Source organism: Miniopterus natalensis, chromosome 12, assembly GCF_054644295.1.
Source record: "Miniopterus natalensis isolate mMinNat1 chromosome 12, mMinNat1.hap1, whole genome shotgun sequence".
Classification (NCBI taxonomy): Eukaryota; Metazoa; Chordata; class Mammalia; order Chiroptera; family Miniopteridae; genus Miniopterus; species Miniopterus natalensis.
In genome coordinates this window covers 67,023,090-67,049,444 of record NC_142092.1, presented here as the reverse complement: position 1 = coordinate 67,049,444, position 26,355 = coordinate 67,023,090, and the positions used below count along the sequence as shown (strand labels likewise).

Sequence of the window (26,355 nt, the reverse complement as noted above, 5' to 3'; positions counted from 1 at the left end):
GAATGTGGTTGGACAGCGGGTGGGGTAGGGTGGGGGGGCTGGCCAAAGCCAAGGAGCGAGGACATTAGCCCAGGGGCCCAAAATCCAGGGCCACCAACAGCTCAGCCAGAACGGGGACCTACGGTGGCACACAGAGCCTGGCCTCCACCCAACATTGGTGCAGCGGTTCCAAAGGCCTCTGGTTTTCAGAAGCCCTGGGAAGGGAGGCAGAGGTGCCAGAACGTGAGAAATTAGGAGAGAGGGGAGAGGGCTAGACGTAGGGGACGGCACGGTCAGGTCTCATCTGTAAAGTAAGGCTGTTGTGACCGCAGGGCCTGCCTGATCCAAACTGAGGCTATTTAGGCAAGGGATGCTGTCTCTCTGAGCCTCAGTGTCTTCACCTGTTAAATGGGCTTAACTATCCCTACCTCCAAGGGTGCTGTTGGGAGAATGAAGTGGGTTAGTGCACGTGAGGCTCTTGGCACAGTGCTCGCAAGTGGAAGCGATGATTGTTCCACTGGGAGCTAAGGCGGCTTTACACTGGCTGCGCGGTCTCCCAGCACCTAGCCCGGCCGGTGCCCAATAAATATTTGCTGTTGGAGCTCCTCGCAGGGGTCGCTGCGGAGAGCCCCCGTGCCCGCTGCCCCTCGTCTCCGGTGAGTGCGGGTCCCCACTCAGACCACGAAGTGGAGGGCGTAGGTGAGCTGGTGGCCGTTGTCCCAGGCGTACAGCACCCGCTCCCTGGGGTTGTAGTCGACCTGGGTGGTGTAGGCGTGCTCGTTGAGGAAGGGCAGCTGCGGGCGCGCGTCGGTGCCCGTGTGCGTGTCGAAGGCGTAGGCCACCTGGCCGTCCCGCTGGTTGTAGGTGTCCACGGCGTACAGGATGCCGCACACGAGGAAGCAGTTCCCGTAGGAGCCCCGCCGCAGCCGCGTCTTCCACGTGGTCTCCCGGTGCACCGAGAGGTCGCCGGGGTCCAGGCGGCTCAGCACGATCACCTCGGGCTGGGCCCCGTCGCTCTCATCCACCGCGGGGTAGATGACCCACAGTCCGCTCTCGTCCACCGCGAAGTCGATGTCCGAGTGGCCGCGCCACTTCCAGGGCGTGGTGTCCTCGTACACGGCGTCGGGCAGCAGCGCCCAGGAGGCCACGAAGCGCTGGCGCAGGTCGTACTTGATGATGTTCTTGGTGAAGGCGCGGTTGTAGTAGAAGGCGCCCCGGTACACCACGTGGCCCGTGCCGATCCAGTTGTAGGGCAGCTTGTACATGTTGCTCCAGCGGCCTGTGTGTGTAGGGCACGTGGTCACACCAGGGCCTCCGGGCAACCCTCAGCCCACCCAGGGACGGGGAGGCCACCCAGGGCTTCGGATGGCCCAGCGAGCCACGGATGCTGAGTGTGCTACGGGCCCGGAGCTGGGCCAGTCGTCCATCCCAGCAGTCCCATAAGGGAAGGACTTCTAGTGCCCCGTTTGCTCAGAGCTCAGGGTCACCCAGTTATGGAACGGCACAGCCAGGACTTAGAAACAGGCTGGAGCCGGCCTCTGTGCTTTGTCTCATGCTGTTCCTTCTGTCTGGACTGCCAGTCCCGTCCTATCTTCCTGAGGAATGCCTCCTTATCTTTCAGAGCCCTGGGCCAATGTTACCTCCTCCAGGAAGCCTTCTCTGACCTCCTCAGCTTGAGTGAGGGCCTCTCCTCTGGCCTCCCATAACCCATTGTCTTGGCACCTTTCACTGGCTTTCTCCAAGCCAGCCTGTGCGCCCCTCGACACAGGGACCAGGTCAATTTGATTTGGCAGAGGAAGAACTTCAGCTATTCTAGGTGGTACCCTGTGACACCACAACTCTCAGGGTAAATCCAAACTCTTTCATGTGAGACCCAAGGCCCGCCTCAGCCACTCTCTCATTATATTCCCTGCACCTCCCTTCTATGCCACCATGCTTCCTCTGATTACCAAGCCTTTGCACACACTGGGCCTTCTGCCTAGAATGCCTTTCCCTCTCCTTTCTGCTCTTCCTCCAGGGCTCAGCTCAGCCATCACCTCCTCTGGGAAGTCTTCCCTGATCTCCAGGCAGGGTTCCCACAGGCCCCTGAGCTCTCCCTCTAATACTATACTCAAATTCTTTTTTTAAGTCTCTGCCTCCCACTTAAGACTGTGCAATTCGGGAGCGTGGGTCACGTCTAAATGACCGCTTCCCCCAACCATGCCCCAGATCTGATAACCAAAATTCTGTCTTTCTCTGCCCAGACCTGCAGCTCCTCTAAGGCCTGGGGCCCTGCTCACCTGTAAAACAGGGTGATAACCCCCACCTCCTGGATTATAAAGATAACATGCGCTGACTCACACAGGGTGATTGGCATATAATAAGCACTAGTGGAAACTCTAAGTATTGTTTCCCTTGACAGGGAATTACACTCATGAGGGCAGGGCCATGTCCATCTTGTTTGCTGGGGCAGCTCCTGGCACGGTGCCAGCACAAGGGTGTGCCCCCAGACTCCCCTCCTTGGGGTGGCTGACCATTCAGAGCAGCCCAGGCTGGGGAAGTCTGGACCACAGGAAACCAAAAGGCAAGGAGGGCTAAGTCTCCATGGGGGACTCTCCCCAGGCCACCCACACCCTGCCCCGCCCCTATCTCCAGGGTCCCCAACCTTGCTTGAAGTTTTCCAGGTTGCGGAACTCCACCAGGCTGTTTCCATAGTAGTAGTTGGTGACGTAGATCCTGTCATCCTGCGAGGCGGGGTCCTTCATCCAGGCTCCCTCGTGGCGCCCGTAGCTATGGTGCCTCACAGGAGGGTCCACGGTCCGGAGGGTGCCCTCACAGCTGGCCTCTCTGCCTACGGGGAGCAAGGGGTGCAGCATTTGGTACTCAGACCCACAGGCCCCGAGTCAGAGCAACAGTCCTGGGAACACTATCTGATCTAACTTAAATCCTTCCTGATGTTTTGTTCAAAGCCTTTTTTCTTCCCTCATGATCAAAGCAATGTCTGATCATTGTAAAAAAAAAAAAACACCGCAAAACAAGAAACCACCATGGCACATTTAGAAAGGGAGAAAATAAAAATCATCCAAAGAAATTTTCCAGCATGTTGCATTCCCTTCCTTTTCTTTACATGCACAGTCATGCAGACATACTTTTAAAAAATGTGGTTCTGTCCGGCCGGCGTGGCTCAGTGGTTGAGCATCGACCCATGAACCAGGAGGTCACAGTTCGATTCCCAGTCAGGGCACATGCCCAAGTTGCCGGCTCAATCCCCAGTGTAGGGCATGCAGGAGGCAGCTGATCAATGACTCTCTCATCATTGATGTTTCTATCTCATCATTGATGTTTCTATCTCTCTCTTCCTCTCCCTTCCTCTATCTGAAATCAATAAAACACACACACACACATATTAAGAACCCATTAAAAATCAACTGTGGTTCTTCTGAATATAGTTTTATGTTTCCTGTTTTTTCCTCCCACTGAGCAATTTCTCACATCATTAAATGGCCTTTTTTTTTTTTTTTTTTTTTAATATATCTTTATTGATTCCAGAGAGAGGAAAGGAGAGGGAGGGAGAGATAGAAACATCAATGATGAGAGAGTCATTGTTTGAGCCCGCAACCCGGGCATGTGTCCTGATCAGGAATCGAACCCCGATCGCCTGGATCCTAGGTCAAAGCTCAACCGCTGAGCCACGCCCGGCCGGGCTAAATGGCCTTTTAATGATGTTATTTCATGGTTCTACCAGGCCACCTAACAGCTGTGCTCTAGAATTTATTAAACCAGACCCCTCAATGTTAGAGCTTTAGATTATGTCCAGTTTTCTGACAGTAGAATTAGGTTGCAAGGAAACCAGTTTAGCGGCAGCTGTTGTCCGAATTGCCAATGGACCCTTAGGAAAGATTCCTAAAAACGGTGCGTGCTGGGACCAAGGATGGCTTGCCATCTCGGGTAGCCAAGATGCCCTTCAGAAGGAGGGGCTTGATGATTTCATGAGGAGGATTTCTACCAAAAGGCACAAGCCAAAAACCACACATATGGACCTAAAAACAGAGCCAAAAACTGGACAGAGGAAATAAAGAAGTGAAAATAGCTGGATTTGATGGTGAGATTCTGGGTGACTTTTTAAGAAGAATTTGCTGAAAATACTACCTGTTTCACTGTAAATGTTGTCAAGCTTTTTCTGCACGGGATCATAGTAAACATTTTAGGTTTTCCAGGCCACATACTTTTATCCCATTTTCTTCTTTTGTTTACAACCCTTTAAAAATGTAAAAACAGCTGGAGAGCTGTAGAAAAACAGGTTGCAGGCTGGTCTTGGCCCATGGAGCAGTTTGCTGACCCCGGTGAGGCTTACTCACCTTGCCTGGGGACTTCTGGGTGTGAAGGCAGCTCGGTGGGCAGCAGACTGGAGATGGGAGTGGGGGTGGGGGTGGGGGTGGGGGTGGGGGTGGCAGCTGGCTTCGAGGGGGTGGTGCCAGGGGCCAAGTCTGCTCCCTCGGAGGCCCTGGGCCCAGCCTCCTCATGCTCTGCAGAGTTGGGCTCCGGTGGCCTGCCCTCCTCCCTGGGCGACAGCTGCTCCAGCCAGGAAGTGCCCTTGAGGGCGTTGTCTGCGGAGAGAAGACCCTGAGCTCACATCCTAGCAGCACCTGCTGCTCCCCGGGCTCCTCCCCAGGCCAGCTGGCCCCCAGATCTGGGGCCCTGAGGAGCGGACAGGGGAGGCCTGGGGAGTGAAAGGCCTGGAAAAGTGGGCTTCGTGGTCAACACACCGGCTCGGAGGCCCCGGCTGAGTAGCCTCAGCTTCCCCTTCTGTGACGGGAGAGGCAAGATGCCTACCACGTTAGGCTGTTGTGCTGATTAGAGGAATATGTACACATTTGCACAGATTCTACCAAATACGAGACCTTTTTCCCTGCCAAGCGTCAAACACGTTGTACCAATTATTTCATTTCCTAGATTCAATTCCAGGAGGCAGAAAGCCATCTCCAGACTTTCTCCCAGTCCTGCCCCCTGGAACCCACCCTCTAGTTTCTTTTACCTAGTATATGACATTTCCAGCAGGGAGGGGCAATGGCAGCCAGCTTCCCGTCACCTTCCGGACCCCAGGTCTCTGTTTTGCTCTGTTCCCTCATTCATTTCCTATCTCTCACCTCTCAGCTTCCTCAGCACCCCCACCCCCCACCCCTGCTGGCAAGGGCTTTGCTCACAGGAAGACTTTTTCAGTGTCTGCAGAACCTGGTTTGGAGTCTTCTGGGTCATCCCTGACCTGCACTATTCTCTGGGATGGGTGGATAGGGTCTGAGTAGGGAAGGCAGAAAGACTCAATGCCATGCAGAAGGGGACAAAGACCCCTCGGCTCTGGGGACAGAGCTGTGAAGGGGTCTAAGGCAGGCTCTGCAGCCTGCTGACCTGGGTTCCGGTCCCAACAACTCACTGCGAGACCTGGAGCAGGTCACTTCACCTCTGAGATTGGTTCCTCACCTGGATCAAGGGCGACACTGGGTGAGAGTACTCAGAAAACTGATGCCCGGGGTGAAGGAATGGCCCTGTTGGTGCTGCAATGGAGTGGCCCCAGGGGGTGACTCCAGGACAGTGACCTGATTTCTTCCTGTCCTCTCCCAGCTGAGCTTCCTTTTTGCACAAAGGTTTACCCACATCCCACTGTTGGGGAAGCCCCTGGAGTTTCTTGGAAATGGGGGCACACCTTCTAGTTGAGGGCCTCCTGGGGCCTGGCTTGGGCAGCCTGCCAGGGCAGGGGCTTGTTCCCACAGGCCTCGCTGGCAGTCAGATGCCTGCAGCTGTTTTTGGTCAGTGTCCCAGCCAGGGGTCAGAGGCTCTGTGCCAGGGCCAAGCTGAGCTGGCAGGATTTAGGGCCAGGAGCTGGCACCAGGGGCTGGGGGAAGAGGCCCCTGAACCCAAGAATGAGGGAGCTCTTGAAGGAGACAGGTAGCTCACAGTTCCACCTCCTAGCCCCTTTGGACATGGGCTGGGCAGAGGGCCTCACTGGAGGAGGTGGTCAGCAGGACCCTGGAAAGGGGAGCAGGCTTGGGATGTTCTCAGGAACATCAGAGGAGAGCAGGCTTCTGCAGAGAGTCTCAGAGGAAGAGTCAGGAGTCACACCAGTGGGGATGGCCCAGAAATTTGGGTACTCTTGTTACTTTAGTCTCTTGTTTCTCAGTTAATTACTTTGTTGTCCTTTACTGTGACCCTGCAAGGGGCTGCAGGAAAAATATAGGTGTCTGTGGGCTCTCCTTTGGGGAGATAAGAAGTGGGAGGTGCTGGAAAGGCCATCCATTCCAAGTCCAGTCTGGAAACATGAGGTGCCCCAAAGGGCCCATGTCACTTTTCAGAACCCTAGCCTGGCTGTGGCTCCTGTGTTCTCTCGCTCCACCTGTGGCAGCTGCCTGGTCATGGGTATGGTTTTTCCCACTAGTCTGGGAGGTCTGTATTAGGCAGACTCTCTGGGCGATACAGCAAGTACGCAGTAGATCTTTAGCAAATTGAATGAAGGAGGAAAAGTCCAGTGAGGGTGGAGATGGCTGTGAATACTGGAAAGGAACTGAGTGGCCCATTGTGTTGATTATATCATTTCATCCCCAACAACCCCACAAGGGGATATTATCTCACTGCGTGCATGAGCAAAGGGCACCAAGTGGAGCTGAAATCTGGGCTGTAGAAAAGGCCCTGGATCCCTGTGGGAGATCCCTGGGCTGTGGCCATCCATCAGCAAGCCCCCGCTTCCCAAGATTCCAACCCCCTCCAACTCACCAGCCTCGGTCACCTCCTTGCTGCCCGCCTTGTAGTAGGTGATGCCTCGGATCACCGCCTGTTGCTGGGCCAGGGCCCGGGGCTTGGCTGTGGGCTGGGGGAACCGGCCCTGGCCGCTGTCCTTCCTCAGCTTCTCCACCTTCAGCAGCTTCTCCTTAGGTGGTTTGGGGAGGGCCCTGTCTACAAAGCTCTTCTGCACGCTGCTGTATTTGTTGTGGTCTTTGCCTTTCCCTCCAGCTGTATCCTGGGAGAGAAGGGAAATCTCAGACTTGGGGGCTGGTAGAAGGGATGTTGTGGGAGGCATCATGGAGGCTCAGCATGTCGGGGCTGGAAGTGGTCGTGTTGGTCTAGGCCATACACCCCAGGTGCTTATAAAGTGACAGCTTTCCTCCCATAGTGGCTACATCCATGACTGGGGTGTGCCTCAGTTTCCCCACTCAGCTCTCTAGCTCCCCTGCAGCCTTGAAGGCCAGCCTGATTGGCTAGATTCCTGTCCCATTTCCTAACTCCTCTACACTCCCCGAAGGGGGATGACTATAATGGGCAGCTACCTCCCCAGGGAGCTGACCACTAGGTCAGCTTCTTATCTGTCTCTCTCACTCATTGGTCTTTGTTTATAGGCAGAGGAAATGTTCTCAGGCCCCTAGACAAGTGGCCATCTCATCCCAGTGTGCTTGGAATTTTCCCAGTTTTAGCATTGAAAGTCTTGCATCCGGGGAACCCGTCAGTCCTGGGCTGACTGGCACAACTGGGATGGGTGGTCACTGAGGCACTGCCTGTATGTAGGGCATGCAGTTTCTAACATTTTGTTAATTTTGTTATTTTCACTTCTTTTTAAATGCCTTGGTGCTGGCTTGGCACAAGAACACAGGGCCTGTGACATCAACCATTGTTAGGCAGAGTCTCCGGGAGATACAGCAAGTACAGTATCTAGACCTCCCATGATTCATTCTCGCCTGTGGAACTGGCAGGCGAACAAGCAGAAAGCCAGCGCCGGGCCAAGCTCCAGGCTTCCTCCATGCGCTACCAGCATCTAGGTGGTCCCAGCTGCAGATGAAAATGGCCCCATCATCACAACGTCAGCACGGGAAGCCGAGGGGTAGCATGAGGGGCATGGGCTCAGCAGATGCACACGACCCGTTCTGGTCCCAGCGCAGACACCTGCTCCCTGCAGCCCACATTTCCTTATCTGCCAGGTGGGCGACGCTCATCCCTCCTCACAGGTGGCTATGGGATGAACTGAGCTAAAGTCTGTGAGGAAATCAGGTTCAAAGCAGGATTCTACAGCATCAGCTCCCTTCATCTGCCCCTCACCAAAAACAAGGCCAATGTGAGTGGCGAGGGTTGTGTCCCGCAGGCAGGTGACTGGCCTAAGGGGCATGAATGGGGCTGAAATCTAGTCTTACGCTATCTGCCAAGCCACACACCCTGGTGAGTGTCGACTAAAGGAAGGAGCCTTTGTATAATCTGTCCGCTCAAAGAGGGCTACTCTTTCTAATGTATCTGCCCAGAGGGAGAGCCCTTTCTGCAGTGTGTCTGCCTGGAGGAGGGCCTGTGTCAAATTTGCACAAAGGTGTTACATGTCAAGTGTGGCTGTGCCTGGTGACAAAGCCTTTGCTCACTTTGTACTCTCTGAGCTTGAACATGAAATGTCACGGGATTGCTGCAGGAGTCCCCAAGGCAATGCCCATCTACCCCTGAGCAGGCTTGACCCAGCCAGGGGCCCAGCCACAGCAGGGGAGGCTAGAAGTGGTTCCCTGCAGCAGACCTGGTCTCCCGGGGCCGGGCAGGGAGGGTCATCTCTATGACCTTGTCCCCACTAGTTTGGAAATGAGAATGAGAATTCTGCCCAACGCCTGGCTCGGGGAACAGACCCCCGGGCTGGATCCTCACGTCTGCTCCCGGCTCGCCTTGCTGATTGTGCTCACTGAACAGCAGGCACCCTCTGCACCCCGCCCTGCCATGGATTCTCTAGCTGTGCCAGCCCTCAGCCCCAGACCCCACGCAGCTGGCCCTCAGGGCCGAGGTGCTGGCACACTGTGCTCCCAGGCCCACCCGTAATCAGGGCCATGTCTCACCTGCACCTTGCTGCCGGGCCCGGGGGCTGGGGCGGCAGCGGGGGCTGCGGCCGAGTCCTTCTGCAGCAGCTGCAGGCCCAGGCTGGAGAGCTCCTTCTTGATGCTCATCATGATGGCCGACTGGTTCTCGTAGTGCTTCAGCTGCTCGCCGAAGTGGCGCACGCTCTCCCTCATCACCGCATTCTCTCGGCTCAGGTTGGCCTTGATGCTCTGCGGGGCGCACCGGAGGTCTCTCCAGCCACCCCTGAGAGCCCCCCACCCCTCATCCCGGGGGCCCCCGCCACAGGGCTTTGCTGCCCACGCCTTGAGCAGGGACAGCACCAGCGAGCGTGGCTGGGATAAAGCACGCTGCTAAAAGACCCTGTAGTTATTTTGCATTTAAAAAGTGAATGAATGAAAAAAACAGATAAAATATGTCCACAGTACTAAATTAAAAAGATACCAACGGGGGTAAAAAGTGTCTTCCTCCCACTCGTTTCTCGGCCAGTTGCCATGGATGTCCTTTTGATTCCTAACACTGCGCTTTTTCCCTTGAGCCGCCCTCGAGAGCGCTCCCAGGTCTGTGTGCTCGGTCCCCGCCGTTCCTTTCCCGGCTGCACGCTCTGCCATCGTAGGGACTGGCCCTAATGTATTCAGCCAGTCCCCAGGAATTCGTCATTTAAGTTGCTACCAACCCTTTGCTACTTTAAAATTGCCTTTTAATTTCACACGCAATCCATAAATACCTTCTTTTAATAAAATGCTCAACCAATGAAACTCTTTGGGGTTTTGCGACGGGTGAGACTCTGATCCCTCCTGGTCCCTGAGTCTCCAACTTCTCTCCAGGGTGATGCTGGCTCCTCCCACAGCACTGAGCCCCACTTTTACTCCTAGGTTTCTGCTCCTGCCCCCCTGTCTCTCCCTTGCTGGGGACCTGCCTGGCTTTAGCAGCCCCCAACTACCCCCTCATGGCCCTTGGTTCTAAATTCTTCTGGAAACAGGACTGCTTGGAATGGCCATGTTTCTCTCTATGGATCCCCCAAGCCAGGGATCCCTGTCACTGGGCTGTTGCCCAGGCTGACCCTGTCCACTGGACAGGACTCAGGAAAGCTGGGTGGCCTGGTATCAGCCCCAGGTCTCTAAAGCCCCAGCAGGTCTAGGGTATGTTTGGAATTCCTTTGTCTACTTCTCAGCTGAAGCAGGAGAAACTACAATCAGATGCGGGAAGCACCTCTTTGCTGTGCAGCCCTAGAGCATCAAAATTATGAGTTCAGAATCTCATTGACAGAAATTTTCACAGAGGAGAAGATAACCTACCAGTGACTTATGTCTAGTCAGCCCTGGGTGTGAACAGATTCAGGGACCGAGAAGCAGCAGGCAGGAGTCAGATAGAGCTAGGTTCGAATCCTTGCTCTCTACTACCTGGCTGAGTAGCTTTAAGCTAGTGACTTTACCTCTCTGTGCCTGTTTCCTTGCCTGTTAAATGAAGATCTTTATCACAGTAACAACTAAATATCAGGGTGATGATCAGAAACACTAAGAACAAGAAAGTAAGTTCTAAACTAGATCACAGGGAAGACAGAAGTCAAACTGTGTAAGGCGAGTTTCTCAACCTCGGCGCTGCTGACATCTGTCAGACAGCTGTGTTTGGTGGGGGGCCGTCCCGTGCATTAATTATAGGGTGTTTAGCAGCATCCTGGCACCTACCCAACTAGAAGCCAATAGCATCCACCACCCACCTCCCCCAAACTGTGACAACCAAAAATGTCTCCAGATATTGCCAGCTGTCCCCTGGGGATCAAAATGGCCCCTGGTTGAGAACCTCTGTTGAAAGGGAAGGGCAGAGGGAGCCAGCTCCTCCCGAGTCAGGCTGTTCTCTCCACCTCCTCCCAGGTTAGCAAAAAAACCTTTTTTCTTCTTCATAGAATTATCATTTAGTGAACAGAAGCAAAGCACAGATAATGCAAAACAGAAGATAATAAAAAAAAATTTCTTTGCGGCTGTGGAAATCATTCTGATTCGTTCCGGGCCCAGCAGACTTACCCTCCAGAGTGTCTGGCTCACAGTTATGTGAAGTGAGTTAATTTCCTTAGATTACAAGAGGGAAAGTCAAAGGATAACTGTAGAGCTGGCAAGAGGATAGCCTGGCATGTACTAAGTGCACAGGAAACACTGATGCCTGGAAGAAATTCAATCCTTATTACCTTTCTCCCCTGCTGGCATGGGCCTGGCACATAGTAGATACTCACCAGATACTTTCTGAATAATTAAAGCCACTGTGACCCCAACCTTGGGGTTAGTGAAGAGTTAATCTCCCACCCAGGGGCACAGGATGCCCAGGTGCCCCCTCCCTCTGGAAAGGAAGCTGGGAAAGGAAGCCTCCACGCCCCACTCCTGGCAGCTGCACATCCCCAGGCTTCCAGCAGAGGCCGGATGCAGGAAACAGGCGGAGGCCAGGCGATGCCAGCAGAGATGCAAACCTTGAACCTGCAGCCTGGAACCCTATGCTCACCCAGCACTGTCCCTATCGGGGGGGGGGGGGGGGGGCAGTCCTACCTGCCTGCCCAGCCCTCCAGCACAGTTGCTCTGACCAGGAGAAGACACTCAGTACCTCTGGTACTGACAGTACCTCTGTCTCTGGTAGGTGCCCCGAGCATGGCCCGCCCATGGGTTCAGCTAGTCACTGTGCCATCACCATGATGCACCACCTCAGGGGAGCACCACTCACGTGGCATTTATGTGAATGATTGTGCACTGTGTGGGTCCTGGTCTTGGTGAACTGAGGGCAACTGCAAGATTCAGCCCCCACCACACCCCTTCATACAAACAGCAGATTCCTCAGTTTCTCTACCCAGCCTTCCAGCTTCCTGAAGGCCCTTGAGCCTGTCAGACCTCTTCCCCACAGTCTGGACCCTGTGGCCTGCCTCTCCCTCTTCCAGCTCTCTGCTGGAGTCCAGCTTTCAACAGCCACCAGGGGAAAGACAGAACTGCCTGGGCCCCTTCTGGCACCACCCTTTGCCCCCAGCACTGTGCCAGCCTGGTCTCTGGCTCGAGCCCTGCCCTTACCTCTTCCAACGTGTCCATCTGGGAGGCTACCTTTTGGACGTAGGCATGCACTCTCATCAGGTCCATGCTGTACAAGGTGCCCTCCAGGAGATCCACCATGGACTGCAGCTGCCCAGGGAAGGAAGCAGGTTAGGGAAAGGGCAGAGAACAGGGTCTGGCATGAAGGGTGCAAGGAATCACACTGCAGTGCAGGACCCCAGAACCCCGGAGTCTCAGAATGGCCTGCATGAGCCCTCAGCACCCACTAGATCTGGCCTGCTAATAATCACGAGAAAGCAGCAGATTCCATCTTTTGAGCACTTAGCATGTAGCAGACACTAGGGGCTTTCATGAGCTATGTCACTTAATCCTCACAACACCCCACGTGGTATGTAGTGGCAGGCTCCAACCGTACCCCTGGGATTCAGTCTACTTTCTTGTGCCCAGGCCTGGCTTCCATGTGCCTCCCTGTACTGACCTGCATCTGTGACTCTCTTCAAAGGACTACTTTGCCCCCAGAGTGTCTGGGAGCATATGTCCTCCTGGGCCAGCCCGTGGGCAATGTCTGACCAGTATGAGCATCTAAGAGCCAGCTCCCTAGTCCCAGTGGGACAACCGAGCTGAGCTGTCATTCATATTCCAGCATCCCCTGGGGCTGAGACCACAGCCCTACTGGGCTTCCTTCCCTTCCTGCACCCCCCCGCCCCCATCTCCCACTTTGCTACCAGTCTCTCCTGGGAGCACTTCCATTAAAATCACCTGCACACGGATCACTCGCCTCAGGGTCTGCTTCTAGGGACCCAAGCACAGACAGGGTCTGGGCACCTTTTATATTCATCGTACAGATTGGGAAGCAGCAACTCAGAGAGGTGAAGTGACTGCCCCACGCCGCCCAGGTGCTCAATGATGGAGCCAGGAGCAGAACCCAGCTTGGAAAAACCCAAACCTCTTTCCTAACATGCTTTACTGCTCCTATTTGGTATTCAGGTGGGGAAACTGAGGACAAGAAAGAAGGGGGGGCTTGCACAACACATCAGTAACAGATGCTGGGTCTCCCTTGCCCAGCCCAGGGCTCTTCTCTATAGCTGCCCTTCCTCTTCCCCTTCCCCGTCACACCTCATCAGGACATGACATTTCCCTCCATATGGCAAGGATGCCAGCAACAGTGTCAGGGACACCTTGGCACAAGGGGCTGCTGGGAAATCTGCTTCTCCTGGCTTCTCGGGCAGGGCAGCTCCTCCAGCACACCCTCCAGCACGGCCCCACTCCCAGCCCTGCAGCACTTCTTAGGGTGGCCAGTGCTCGTGTCTGGCCGTGTCCCACTGTTCCCCAAACAGTTTTATTTCCACTCTCCCAGGGGTGTTTACGCCGTTTTAAGCCAGAGAGCTTTTCTCTGAGTAGATTTGGATCTCTAAAACAGAAAAAGGGGGCAAGGACTCTGATGGAAGCAGGAGTAGGGCTCTCAGTCCTTCCTGCTCCCCTACTACCTTGATCAGGCTGTGAAGTTGCATGGTACCTGGAGGGCTTGGAGGAGCACAAGTTGAGAACCATGCACATAGATTCTCCTGTGCCTCAGCTTCCTTCTCTGTGAAATGGGGCAACAGGGTTGTGAGGAGAAGTGATGTCTGGACAGGGCTCAGCACAGAGTGAGCACAAGCAAGGGCTTCATGAATATCAGCAATAATGACTCCTGACCAGGGGTCTAAATGGGAACCTTCCAGGTTCACTCTGCTGGCTTCATGGCCAACTAAATTGGCTTCTCAAAGCTCAGCTATGACCATGAGTCTTTCCCCTACTGGACAGCTTCCTGCAGCTCCCCAGTGCCCACGTGCGGCTTGTCATCTCCTGAGCCTGGCGTTTGCGCCCTCCCTGATCTGCCCCTGCTACCCTCTTCAGCCTCAGCAAGTGTTTATTCTGGGCCAGGCACTAAGGACAGTGATGAACAAGACAGACATGAGGCTTCATGGTCTTTCACAGGCTGGCAAGGAATGCAGAGAGTCACCGAGAGGTGCCCGGGTCGGGAACACAGACGGTAACACACAGGTGCCCAGATCATTCACAAGGCGTGACCCTGTCTGGGAGCGGGTACGGATCAGTCAAGTCTGCGAGGGAAGAAGTTTATTTAGTTTGAGCTGAGTGCTGAGGAAGCGAAGGTGGCAGGAGAAAGATATTCCAGCCAAGGGAACAGCTTGTGCCAAGAGCTGAAGGTGGGAAGAACCATGGTGTGTTTGAGCTGTGCTACTCCAAGTGTGTTCTGCGGACCAGCGCCGGTCCAAACTGCTCCTTCCTAGTCTGTGTTACAACGATTATAAAAAGTGAGAGAGCTTTTATAGACTTGACAGCACTTGGCAGAGCCATTTTATATCTGTTGATTCTTAATAATCAAACATTGGACTTGTATTGTGTGCGTCTGTTTTTGTTTCATTTTTCTAAGAATTCGTTTGTAGATGATTTTACGAAAATATTGGTTCTTGATAGATTTTTTTAAAACAATTGCTTTTTCATCATAGATAGTTTGAGAAACCTTGTGTTAGAGACACCGACAGATGGCTCGTGGAGCTGAAGCAGAGAGGGGGTAGGGAGGCATCCTGTGCCACACACACTCCATTTGGTCTTACCCAGAATGCCCTTGTTTCTGTTCTGCCTGAGGGACTCCTACACATCCTTCAAAGCCCAGTTCTGATGCTACCTCCTCCTCTTGGTTCCCACGGTGCCTGGGACATTCCCAACCCAGCACCAATCACACTGTCATTATTGGGGTCAGGAGTTGTGTCCCCACAAGACTGGGGATTCCTCAAGGGTGGGGCTATGTCTGGTTTGTGTTCAAGGGAAGGGTGTGAGGAAGTGAGAGGTATACTCCTGCAGCCAACCTCCCCCAAGAAAGGGGAAATGGAACCCCCTCACTCCTACGCAGAATCAAGCAACTAAGGCCAAATCACAGCTGGATTTCTTAGCTTGAGGAGAAGGGATGGGTAGGGACAAGGGTCAGATATAAGGCAAGTGTACCCTATCCCCCTCCCTCATGGCCTTCCTCTAACCTCCTCTCCTGGGGGCTGCCCACAGAGAGCCTCCTGCTGAGGGAGGGAGAGCCAAGCCAAACAGTAGAGGCCTCAGCCCTGTGTCATACTTCCCCTGCCCCTTTCTCCTCTTGGGGACCTCTGGGTACCCCTCAGGTACCTGCCTCTGTTCCTAGGGTGTCAATGAGGCCGAATATCTTCTCTTCCTCCTACAACCCCACCTGCTGTCAATACCCCCCCCCCACTCCAGTCCTATAAAGCTAACTGACCCCCCCCCCATGGCTGCTGTGCACCAGGGACCCCTTCCCATGGGCAAGAGGGCACAGCAGAGAATTCCTGAGCTCAAATCTTAGTGCTGCCAACTTCTTTCTGTGTGATCGTAGGCAAGTCACAATCCCTCTCCGGGCCTCAGATTCCTCCACAAGTAAAGTTGGGACCATAAGTTCCCTCTCCTAAGGGTTGTGGTAAGGAATAAATTAGCCAGCTTTTATTAAAAGGTTTTGAGTATCCTCTTGTCCAGTCGTTTGAGAAGTAATTTAGTTATTGAGAAGTGGACTGAGCAGAAGTTAGATTTGTTGCTGTAACTGAAGCCTGACCTATGACTTCAGTCCCTGGAGTCTGCAGGGCCCCAGCGAGGCCCCAAGGAGACAGTGTGGTCCAGGGACTGCCAAGTTGTTAAGAGGCCACTTAGCCTAAAATTCAACACCTCCCCTCCAACTTTGAGAGTGTTGGTATCCATTTAGTTAAATTAAATAAAACTAAAGTTAAATTTAAAGAAAACACTTTTAGCCAAATGTTGGGAGACCATTCTTCATGGGTCCTGGGGGTGGGTCCTGGCATGGGCTATACTGTGTCCCCCAGAGCTGGTGCTTCTTTCTAATCTGCCTTTGGCGTGGGGCGGGGATGGTGTGAGTGCAAAACTCACATCCAGTATGCTACAGACTTAAGGCTACACGTCATTCTGTGAGAGCTTGGGCCGGTGGCCCAACCTCTTCAAACCCCCATTTGTCTTTTCCTGCCTATAGAGTGAGAACAAAGATCCCATATTCCACAGGATGATTTAAGAATTTAGAGGAATAATCTGTAAAACGAGCTTAGCGCAACATCTGGCGTGCAGGCGGCACTTGACTATGGGAAGTATTATTACTAATTAAAAACAATAAAATGTCACAAAATTTAAAATGCCACGTAGGGGTGCCGAGAGATGGACTGGTTTGGGTAAAACACAGAAACACTGGACTACACGGTAAGGGGCTACATACTCAGGTAAACCGGCCCAAGGATGCCGCCTCCATCCCTTACTGGCCCAAGGGCCTTGGGCAAGAAGCGGCTTCCCTTCAGGGGGCCTCTGTTTCCTCACCTGTGAAATGGGATTACAGCAGGTGCCTGGGCGCCGCGCGCGGGCTTTTCCAGGCCACGCTAGGCTCTCATCCAGGCGGCCATCCCGTCCCCACCACCTGCCCAGAAAGTGTACCTTGAGGAGCTCGGGCGCCTGCTTCTTGAGTTTCTCCAGCTTCCACTCGCTCTCGCAGGGGTTGAGCGAGGAGGGCGGCGCGGTGCAGGAGCAGCGGCAGTCGGAGCCCGAGCTCAGCGTCTCCACCGTGTAGGCGTCCTCCCCGCGCGCGCGCCCGCCCCGCACGCGCCCGCACGCCGCCTGGCTCAGCGGCCGCACGATGCACTTGCAGCGGCAGTCGGAGCCCTCCGAGGTCATCCGCACTTGGTCCACGTCGCCAAACACCTGCGGGAGGGGCTCGGGTGAGCCACAGGCCAGGGCTCCGGGGAGGGGAAGAGAAGAGGGGGGCGGGGGGGCGGAATCCAGCCCCCCACCCCCTACCCTGCCTTTGCGAAGGTGGTTGGAGGTGGCTGCGAAGCTAGCAGCCCTGATGAGGAAATTAGAGGTGTTATAATCATTCTAATGAAAATGGTAACTGATTAAAATATTCTATGGAAACCAAAGAATTGAAGACAGGTATTCAAACAAAGGCTCGTGCAGGCATGTTCAGGGCAGGACCGTTCACAAGGTGGAAACAATGCAAATGTCCACCAGCTGACGAAAGGGTAAGCAAAAATGAGGTGCATCCATACAATGGAATAGTATTTAGCCATAAAAAAGAATAAAGTACTGGTACATGCTACAACATGAATGAGCCTTGGAAACACGATGCTAAATAAGAGTAGCGGACACAAAAGGCTATGTACTGGGTGATCCCATTTATATTAATATCCAGAATAGGCAAATCCAGAGAGACAGAAAGCAGACTCGTGGTTGCCAGGACTTAGCGGGAGGGGGAAGTGGGGAGTGACTGCTTAATGGGTACGAGGTTTCCTTTGGGGGTGAAGAAAATGTTCTGGAACTAAGTACTGGTGGTGGTTGGACAACACTGTGTGCAGTGCCACTGAACTGTATACTTTAAAATGGTAAATTTCGTGTTATGTGTATTTTACTGGAATAGTAAAAAATACGGAGACCTTTCACTGGGCACTTACTACATCCCAGTTTTCATGTGCACCACACCCTTTAACAGTGCCTGTGTACAAGAGGGTACTGTTATCTCCGAAGTCTTTACCACGGCCTTCAAGGCCTACATGAGGTGACACCCATCCCTCAACCCCTCCTCTTGCCACCTTTTCCTTCACCCACTCCAGCCTCAGGGGGTTTACAGATGTGGTGCCTTCATCGTGAAACCCTTATCTTCCTGATATTTCTTTGGCTTATTCCCTCAAATCACTTACATATCACCTCCTCCAAGAAGCCTTCCCTGACCACCCACCTCCCATTACTCTCTGTCCCCTTACCTAGTGGCTTTTTTTAATTGCACCTATTACCATCTGAAATATTATATCTGTGTTTGCTTATTTTTTTTATTTTTGGCTCTTCTACTCTACTGAAGGCACAATTAGAGGCAGGGACTTTGTCTAGTTCCCTCGTGTATCCCCAGAACAGTGCCTGCCTGTCCTGTAGTAGGAGCTCTGTAAATATCTGTTGGATAAATAGGCCTGCATTTTGTAGACACACGAGAGCTCAGGGCTAAGAGCATGGTGTCTGGAGCCTGGGTTAGAAACTATGAGTTTGTGGGCAACTCAACCTTTCTGTACTTCTGTTTCCTCATTTGTAAAATGGGCTTCTGTCTTGTGAGGTTGTTGTGAAGATTAAATGAGCTAATATCGGTAAAGAACAGAGCCTAGCACATACTGAGTGCGTCTTAAGTGTGAGTCTTTATTAATACAGCTAAAGACACAGAGGCTCAGAGAGGTGAAGTTACATGTCCCAGGTCACACAACTTTGACTGGGAAGATCTGGCTGCAGATCTGACTCTGGATCAAAATTACTGGTTTATGCTGTTTCCATAGATCTGTTCCTCCACACTCTGTGTGACCTTCAACAGGTTATACAACCTTTCTGAGCCTCATTCCCTCAGTGGTAAAATGGGTGACTCTCCATACTCAGCGTCTTCGTAGTGAGGATCAAATGAAATAACATGACCTCCATTTAGTGGTTTCCCTGCCCTCCTCCCTTTTCCTTCAGTCCCCCCTGGGATGATGCACACCCAAGTGTCTAGCTGTAATCATTGGTAACTGGAGTCAGCAGGACTTTGTGCCTGTAGGAGTCAGCTCAGTGAGATCAGTGGCAGGTGTGAAGCTCAGTTACCGCCTCCAGCCTGCCTTGTCCTGACACACCAGCTGGGCTCTGGGAGCCCCAAGCAGCCACTCCCCTAGCTAGCTCAGCAAGCCCACCCTGAGCTCTAGGCTCCTGGGACACAACTCTTCGTGGCTCAGTTAACAAACATCCCAGGTCTTGTGGCTACTCAGCTCTCACTGAAGCCACCAAGCCCAACTGAGTTCTGGGCTTTCTGCCAGGCCTGGTACCCATGAGTGTCTCGGAGTCCTCCGGGAAAGGGCCAAAGGCACTCCCTGTCTTCTCTGAGCCTTCAGGCACTTGTTTGAGCCCCTGGCCTCTGCCAGACCCTGGGTGATAGCTGGAGGTGCAGAAGAAATAGCTGGCATATTTCTTCATGGCACAAAGATACCCATGAAGACTGATCGGAAGAGGGCACCCCTTGGGGACATCTTTAAGGAGGAGAAAGGCATTCCAGGAAGAGCGAGTCAAATCTGTAAAGGCAAGCCTGGCATCTTGGTAGTCTGGAGGAGGATCACTCTGGCTGGTGCTTGCAGAGAGCCTGGGGTGGCAGGAGATATGGCTTGGGGTGGTATAGCCCGGCTCATGGAGGGCCCTGAAACTTAGCTGAGGATCTTGGCTTCTTCCTGAAAACACTGGGGCATCAGGGAAGCCTTTTATTCAGGGGGAGTTAGGGTCAAATCTGTGTCATGGGCAACTCACTCATCTCTTCGTGGACAGAGGGTAGATGGAGGCAAACCTGGGGCACAGGGTCCATGAGGAGACATTTACTGAGAACTCAATGAGTGCTGGGGAAGTGTGGGACAATGGTTAAGAGCGTAGCCATGGACCACTTACAGTTGTGTGCTCTTGGTTGGATGACTTAACCTCTCTGTGCCTCAGTTTCCTCATCTGTAAAATGAGGGAACTAGTAGTGCCTACCCAACACAGGACTATGTGAGGACTGAGACGGAAAACCAGAACTATGCTGAGTCCATTGCCAGGAGCACACAGTAGTCTAGATAGTGTAGCTGTTATTATTAGCACCAGTAATCCTGAAAGCGGGTTGTTTAGCCGAATGTTTCTCCACGTGGGTGCATTGGTAGGTATTCTTAGCAGGTCCCACAGAAGAGGAAACTGAGCTCTAGAGCTATCAGATGACTTGTTCAAGGGGATCAGAGCCCAGAATGGGTGGACTTCCAGGCCCCTGGGAAATGAGGAAGAGGGGGAAGGGGGCAGCTGCGGGTGGAAGCTTTGTCCTGGGCTCCTTGTAGGCAAACGCACTGTTGGCACTGCGGGGCAATTCTCCCTGCCCGGGAACACCAACAGCCAGGCTTGGGGGCATGAACACTCATTCCTCAGATCACCGCTAGTATCTTCTCTTCAAGACTCCTGGGCCCCCTTCCCAGCTCTTCTCTTCAAGACTCCTGGGCCCCCTTTCCAGCTCTTCTCTTCAAGACTCCTGGGACCCTAGCAACTTCCACCCACTCCCCCAGGTGAGGCTAAGAGCCCAGAGGGTGGATGTGGGTGTGGTATGTGTGGTCAGGCTAAAGAGGGGTCCTCCTTGGGCAGCACCCACTACCCCAACGCCCACCCCAGGAGCAGCAGCCTCCACATCAGACTACAACATTACTTCCCTCCGCAGATGAGGTGCTAAGTCCTGATGGGGGTGGCCAAGGCCTTGAGCCCTCCAGGAGTCTGAAGAGGGCCTCTGCTCCCAGCCCCAGCTGCCAGGAGCCCAAGCAGGGCCTGGCTTCCCGTGATTACTATGTGCTTGATTGGAGAAGGCAGAGCTCCATGGTGAGGAGCCAAGCCTGGACTCAAATCCCAGCTCCCACATCTCCTCCCTGCAGGGCCTTGACCCCTCTGAGACTCAGCTTTCTCCTCTGTTGTGGGGAGGCAACAGGCTTTTCCTTGTAAACTTGTCCTGAGGCTGAAGTGAGTCAATGCATACAGAGTGCCTGGCACCAAGCCTGGCACAGAGTGACTGCTCTCTAGTGGCACTTGCTATTAGAGTTGCTGCCAACAACCCTCCCTCACATTTTCTACCTCTCTTTGCTCTACCGCACCCCATCTTAGAGAGGAGAAACCTAAGCATCAGAGAATACCAAGGGCTCGCCAAGGGTCACACAGCACAGCCTGACTCCAAGATTTGTTTTACATGCTGCTCCTCCCGTGACCGCCCATAGTCACGAGGCAAGGGCTTCTCCAGCACCTGGGACAGAGAAGGGGATCCTGGGGGAGCAAAAGACCTGGGGCTCCCACTGAGCCTGACCTATCCTGTCCTTGGCATAAGGGCTGGGGTTGCGGCCAAACAGGAAAGTCCCTGCCTCAGCCCCCGATCTCTTCCCTCAGCCTTGCTCAGCACGCACTGCCAAAGCCCCCAGAAGTGTGGGTGGATTGTGTTTAAAAAGGTCCCTACGTATTTGCAGGGAAACCCTATAATGAAATGGTGAGAGGCTGTACTTAAGGTTTTTCTGAAAAGAGATGGAAAAATCTGGCTAGAATTGGGAAGAGGGGGATTCAAGCTGTGCAGTGTTCTAGGAATGGAGCAGGTTCAAATTGTGACACCTTGAGGTTGAGTCTTCCCTCCTGTCTCATGGCCAGCTTCCAGGTCCTTCTTTAGGCAGAGACCTCCCTCCAGTGGAGCTCACTGCCAGCTGGACACCCCCCCTCCGAAGGCTCACAGGCATCCCAAACTTAATCCATCCAAAACTGGACCCAGCATCTTCTCCCAAACCCATGTCTACCTACCCTCCTGCCCAACCCAGATCTCTGAGCCCCCTTTTTACTCTGGACAACCAATCAGTCATGTTGTTCAGATTCTTCAAAGTATTTCCCATCTCTCTCCCTTGCTTTCCCTTCCATGGCAACAGCCTGAGTTCAGGCTGCATTAATTGCTACCTGGGCAACACAGCAGCCTCCTCTCTGCTGGATTCATCTTCCAAAAGCTCCTCTTTGATGACTTGTTACTCTCTTCCTCCACAAACCTCCACGGCTCCCTGTCACCTCCATGAGTTCTCAACTGGGGGCTATGCCTCAGAATTACCTGGGGTACACTTGGAAAATGCAGTTGCCCTGGCTCAGTTCCATACTTCTTAACTCAGACTCTCAGGCTCCTCAGGCCATCTGGATGCCCACTAAAGGCCAAGAATTGTGGAACCCCAGGATTCTCCAAACTCCTCAAGTTCTCTGTCCAGGATATTTGGACAGCCCCACCCTGACTCTTTTGCCCCTCAGGGTCCAAGTCTGTCAGATTGGGAGGGACCACTGAAGCCTCAGAGTGTTGGCAGGAGGGCTGTGTAAGACCCTGAATGTAAGTGCTGTGCATGGGGGTCAGCACACAGGGTGTCTCTCAGGGCTTTGTCCTGGGTCCCCCTGCCAACAGGAATGTTGGGGAAGGCCTTCCCGGCAGAGAGACCCTGTGGGAGCTGGCCCCTCACTCTCTGTGTGTAGGTCTCCATCACTGTGCATCCCTGGCCTGCTCCAGAGCCTGTTTCCAATTACACCCACAGGCGGAAACTCCTGGAGCGGAGGCACAGCAACACCTAAGCCCCCGGGACCAGCCTGGCCTGGAACATCTGATCCAGCCCGGGTCACCACCCCCTGCTTGCTCCAGCCCCTCCTGCTCCCCTGGCCCAGTTCCCTCAAGTCAAGGCCTTTCCCCTGCCCTTGGGCCCTGGTCAGTGGTGGGGCTGACCGAAGACCCCCTTCTCACACCTGAGTGCATGGAGGAAGTGAGGTGCCAGCAGCCCTTTCACAGATGGAGAAAATAAGGTAGAAATGGGAGATTAGCCACATTCCAAGGGGGCCCAGCAAAAAAGTAGGTTCCCAGAGGTCTCTGGTGCATGGCTGGGCTTTATGTGGTTACCACTCTGTCCATCTCAACCAACCTTCATGCTGGGCAGCCCCTCAGAAATGCCAGGGAAGCTATGAACTCGCTCTCCCATTTCCAAGCTGGACAAAGCACTTCCTTACATGGAAACTTCAAATCCTGTTTAGGAAAGACCTTGCTATAAACACAAAATTAACACACACTGAGCAAGGAGCTGGCTGAGACCACAGAGGTCTGTGGTGAGCTGGGGTGAAGCTGCCCCTGTGGCCCAGAAAGTATTGGGCAGAAGAGGAACCTGGACCTCCTAGGAGCAGGAAGCCTAAGGAGGGGCCAGCTTAACCCTTTAGACAGACTTCAAGTCCCAGGCTAGCCTCCCAAGGGCTCCCTGCAACCTGGAAAAATAGGACAGGCTTAGAGAGGAAGGAGGATTGTTATGTGGGAGGGAGAGGGTGATAATGAAAACAGCTCTCTCTACAGAGCCAGCAGGAGTCCGGCTGTGCTGAGGAATGTGCAGTAAATTCACCCATCACTTGATTTTTATTTTTCCCAGCTGGCTGGAGCGGTGTGGGGTGGGAGGTATCTGGGGGAGGGCTGTGTTGAGTCCCCCAGCTGCTTCATTCTCCAAACTCTAGGATGCGCCTCCCCACCCCACCAGCCACAGCTTGCCCTGGGACAACTGAACACACACACACACACACACACACACCCCAACCTAGCAAGTGTTTGGCTGACTCACTACACAAACAGGGTGTTGGGTTTTCTTTGTCTTAGCTTTTTGTTTTGAATGCTAGCCCTCCCCCACAAGCTCTACAGCCCTCTGCATTGCTCAGAGGATGCCTAAGACCCAATATTCCTCCCAGCCAGAGAGATGAGACAGGCAAAGCGCTGATCAGGTTATCTGGGGCGGGGGGGGGGGGGGTTGGGGGGGTGCTCACTTGTTTCTGTACCTGAGCCAGGTCAGGGAATCCTAGAAGGCCCTATATGGGAGGGAAGTTGGGGAGACATAGTTTTTCAGATGGAGAAACTGAAACCCAGAGACAGGCAGAGACTTGCCCAAGGTCACAGAGCCAAAGAACAAAGAACCAGAACCTAGGTGTTTTTTATTTACAAGCCTGCTGCCTCTCTATAAACCCTAGTTTTCCCATCTATAAAATGGGAATGATACACATCCCCTTGTCTTTGGAGCATATGGTCAGAGCTGCAGTCCTCTTGTTTTCATACCCTGAGATGAATCTTCAGGTAGAGGTCTGCCAGTTCCCACTGCTCATATACTTAATGTGTGGTGAGTGGCGTCTGACCTTTACCTGCCTGTGGGACAGGGCAGCCTCACCTTCTACACAGGAAAGAGGCTGGAGAGACACCAAGAGAAATCACTCCTTTTCTCTCATGCTCCATGAGCAGGGCTCTCCCTCCCTTCTGCCCTTCACTAACTCCAGTCCTGCCCTCATCCTCACTGGGTCATTTCCAGAACACCCTCAAGCGGCCCTGCTCTGACACCCTAAGTGCTTGCTCTCTCTGCATGCTGGATCTCACCCCGTTTTAGGGTCCCTGTGGTGAGATTTCATAATCACTGTATCATTTATTGGTTACCTACTAAGTGCCAGGTGAGGTGCTAAACATTTTACAGGCATCTCACTAACTGAGAGATCATAATGCAGGGGTGTGGAAACTCTTATACTTCCCATATTTACAAGTAAGGAAATGGAGGCTCAGAGAGGTAAAGATCCTAGATCACCCAGCTAAGAGATGGAGGTGGTACTTGAACCCACGTCTGCTGGACACCAGGGCAGATCTTTTTAGCCAACACGGGAAACAAATCAGAGTCACTTATGGAGACACGTGGCCTCCAGAGGGTGCATGAGATCCCTGGCAGGCACGTGGCGAGACCAGATGGGTCCATTGGGGAGGGGCTCTTGGTCCCCAGCATGGCCTGAAAGCTTTGGTCCAGGCAGTCCAAAGCCTGGGAGTCACTGGGTAGCAGTTACCCACGGATCTGCCCCCATGAGCCAGCCTTCCATGGAAACTCTGAGTCAGATCTCCAAAGTGCCTCTGCCCAGCGCTCCAGGGAATCCCTTCCCTCCGCTAGGAACTGCATCTCCTGTCTGCACCGCCTCCAACCTCCTAACGCTCGGTCTCCCTGGTCCTGGGTTTCAGTGCAGACCTCCATCCGGCACTGGACTGGGTCCCAGCGCCCCTTCCCCAGGCCGCGTCTCAAGCACCACTACCATCTCCAGCGCTTCTTTCCCCACGCGCTCCTCTCCCGGGGTTCTGGCCCCAGCGGCTTCCATGCTAAGTCCGAGGTCGGGTGGCCCCTCTCCCGGTCCTTCGCGCCCGGCCCCGGGGACCCTCCTTTGGCGCGCACCCCCAGCCACAGCGCCCCCTCGCGCCCGGCTTCCCGCAGAGCTGCGCCCGGGTCGGAGGGCTGCGCGTACCTTACTCTGGGCGCGCACCGGGCCGGCGCGCAGCAGCAGCAGCAGCAGCGGCAGCAGGAGCAGGAGCGGAGACCCGGGAGAGGGGGTGGCCACGGCCATCGCGGGACGGGCACAGCGGGCACCAACGGCCGGGCGCGGACGCTGGGAAGCGCGGGCCGCACTGCGCGCTCGGAGCCGCCTCCACCTCTGTTCGCGCGGCGCGCCCCCGGCCCGCGGCTCCCCTCCCCGCACCCCTCCCGCGCCGCTGGGGGCGGAGCTAGGTTGGAAGCGGGTAACCCGCCGCGCCCCGCCCGCTGGCTACCTTGCCTCTTTGCTCTAGGCGGCTCTCTAAGGGCGTCCCTGCCCCGACACAAAAAGGGACTTGTGCAGAGTCTGCCGGAGCAACGGCGCAGTAAGACCACGGGCTGCCCACACATACAGAGGTCCTGCTCTGTGAGAATGTGGCGCCTTGGGCGCGTCTCCTTACCTTCTTGAGTCTGTTTTCTTGTCTGTAAAATGGGGAAAAGAGTGCTCTCCTTTTGGAGCGGTGTAAAGTGCAGATGAGAGGTTTCCAGGGCAGGCGGGCTCTGAGCTCTCCAAACACCCGGCACCGCCAGTTTCATCCATCTCACGGCTCAGACCCCTCTCTCCCGCGTGCTCCGTTTCTTCCTCCCTCCAAGGTCCCTCCGGGCAACCCCCCGGAGCTCCTACCTTTTAATCACCCTCCCCCGTCCCCATTCTCAGGACAGAGCGCCTCAGCTCTGGCTCCTGGGCAGCAGAACTTTCCCAAGGAGCTGTCCGTAGTCACCACGCCTCAGGTTCCTGCCCACCCTCTCTCCAGGGGTCTTCGGGCTCACTGCGGAACTGAGTTCTTGGGATCCCCGGGAGCGCCTGGAACCGAACCCAAAAAGGCACCTGTCTGCTACCCCAGGATCCACAGCTCTTGAGGACACCTGCTTTTCAAACCCTCTCCTCTCTCCGTTAGTGTAGGATTTCCCCGCGTATCTTGCCTGGGCCCCTTCGCAGTCACTTTTGCAAGCCCTTCCTCCTCTGCGCACCTGGGGGTGGGGGTCGGGGGTCGGAAGGGGGCTGGATCCCTTCTCTTCCCTCTCCAAACTGTCTCTGTGGGTAACCCCTCCCCTGAGCCCAAGACAGGCGTCCACCTGTATGTCTATTTACCTGGTCTTGTACACTTCAACAGCTCAAAAAGGAGCGCTTATTTGTGCCACAAATATTACTACCCTCCCCTGGTACCCCACCCCTACTCTCAGCACAGCCCCCTCACGCACACCCCTCCCCGCTTCATTTTCTTCACAGAATTCATCACTATCAAACTGTCTTGCTACTTGGTATGCGTTTCTTTGTGTAGCTGGTGCCTTCCCTTGTGGGAGAGAAATAAGACTACCAGTCACATACTTTGTCGAGGAGCAGCTAGCTCCGTGGTCCCAAAGCCTGGTCCAGGGACCAGTAGCCTCAGCATCACCTGGGAACTTGTTAGAAATGAAAATTCTTAGGCCCTGCCAGCCCCAGACCTAAGAAAACAGAAACTCCAGGGGTGGGCCCAGCAATGTGTTTTATACAAGCCCCCCGGGGGATATAAGGTGCGAACCACTAGCCTAGCACAAGGTCTGATGCTCCATAACTCTCAGCT

The 26,355-nt window shown here is 54.2% G+C and overlaps 1 protein-coding gene across 1 annotated transcript; it reads right to left on the bottom strand.

Annotated features, from left to right (window-relative positions):
- Positions 1-592: 592 nt before the first annotated feature.
- On the bottom strand, positions 593-24,860 carry OLFML2A (olfactomedin like 2A). The gene is made up of 8 exons (XM_087822905.1): positions 24,726-24,860; positions 16,317-16,580; positions 11,847-11,954; positions 8,802-9,011; positions 6,724-6,967; positions 4,317-4,565; positions 2,624-2,809; positions 593-1,258 (listed from the first exon to the last, which is right to left on the bottom strand). Exons 1-8 carry the CDS (start codon positions 24,822-24,824, stop codon positions 654-656), a joined length of 1,965 nt encoding a protein of 654 aa, XP_087679031.1. The 5' UTR covers positions 24,825-24,860; the 3' UTR covers positions 593-653.
- Between the last annotated feature and the right edge of the window lie 1,495 nt (positions 24,861-26,355).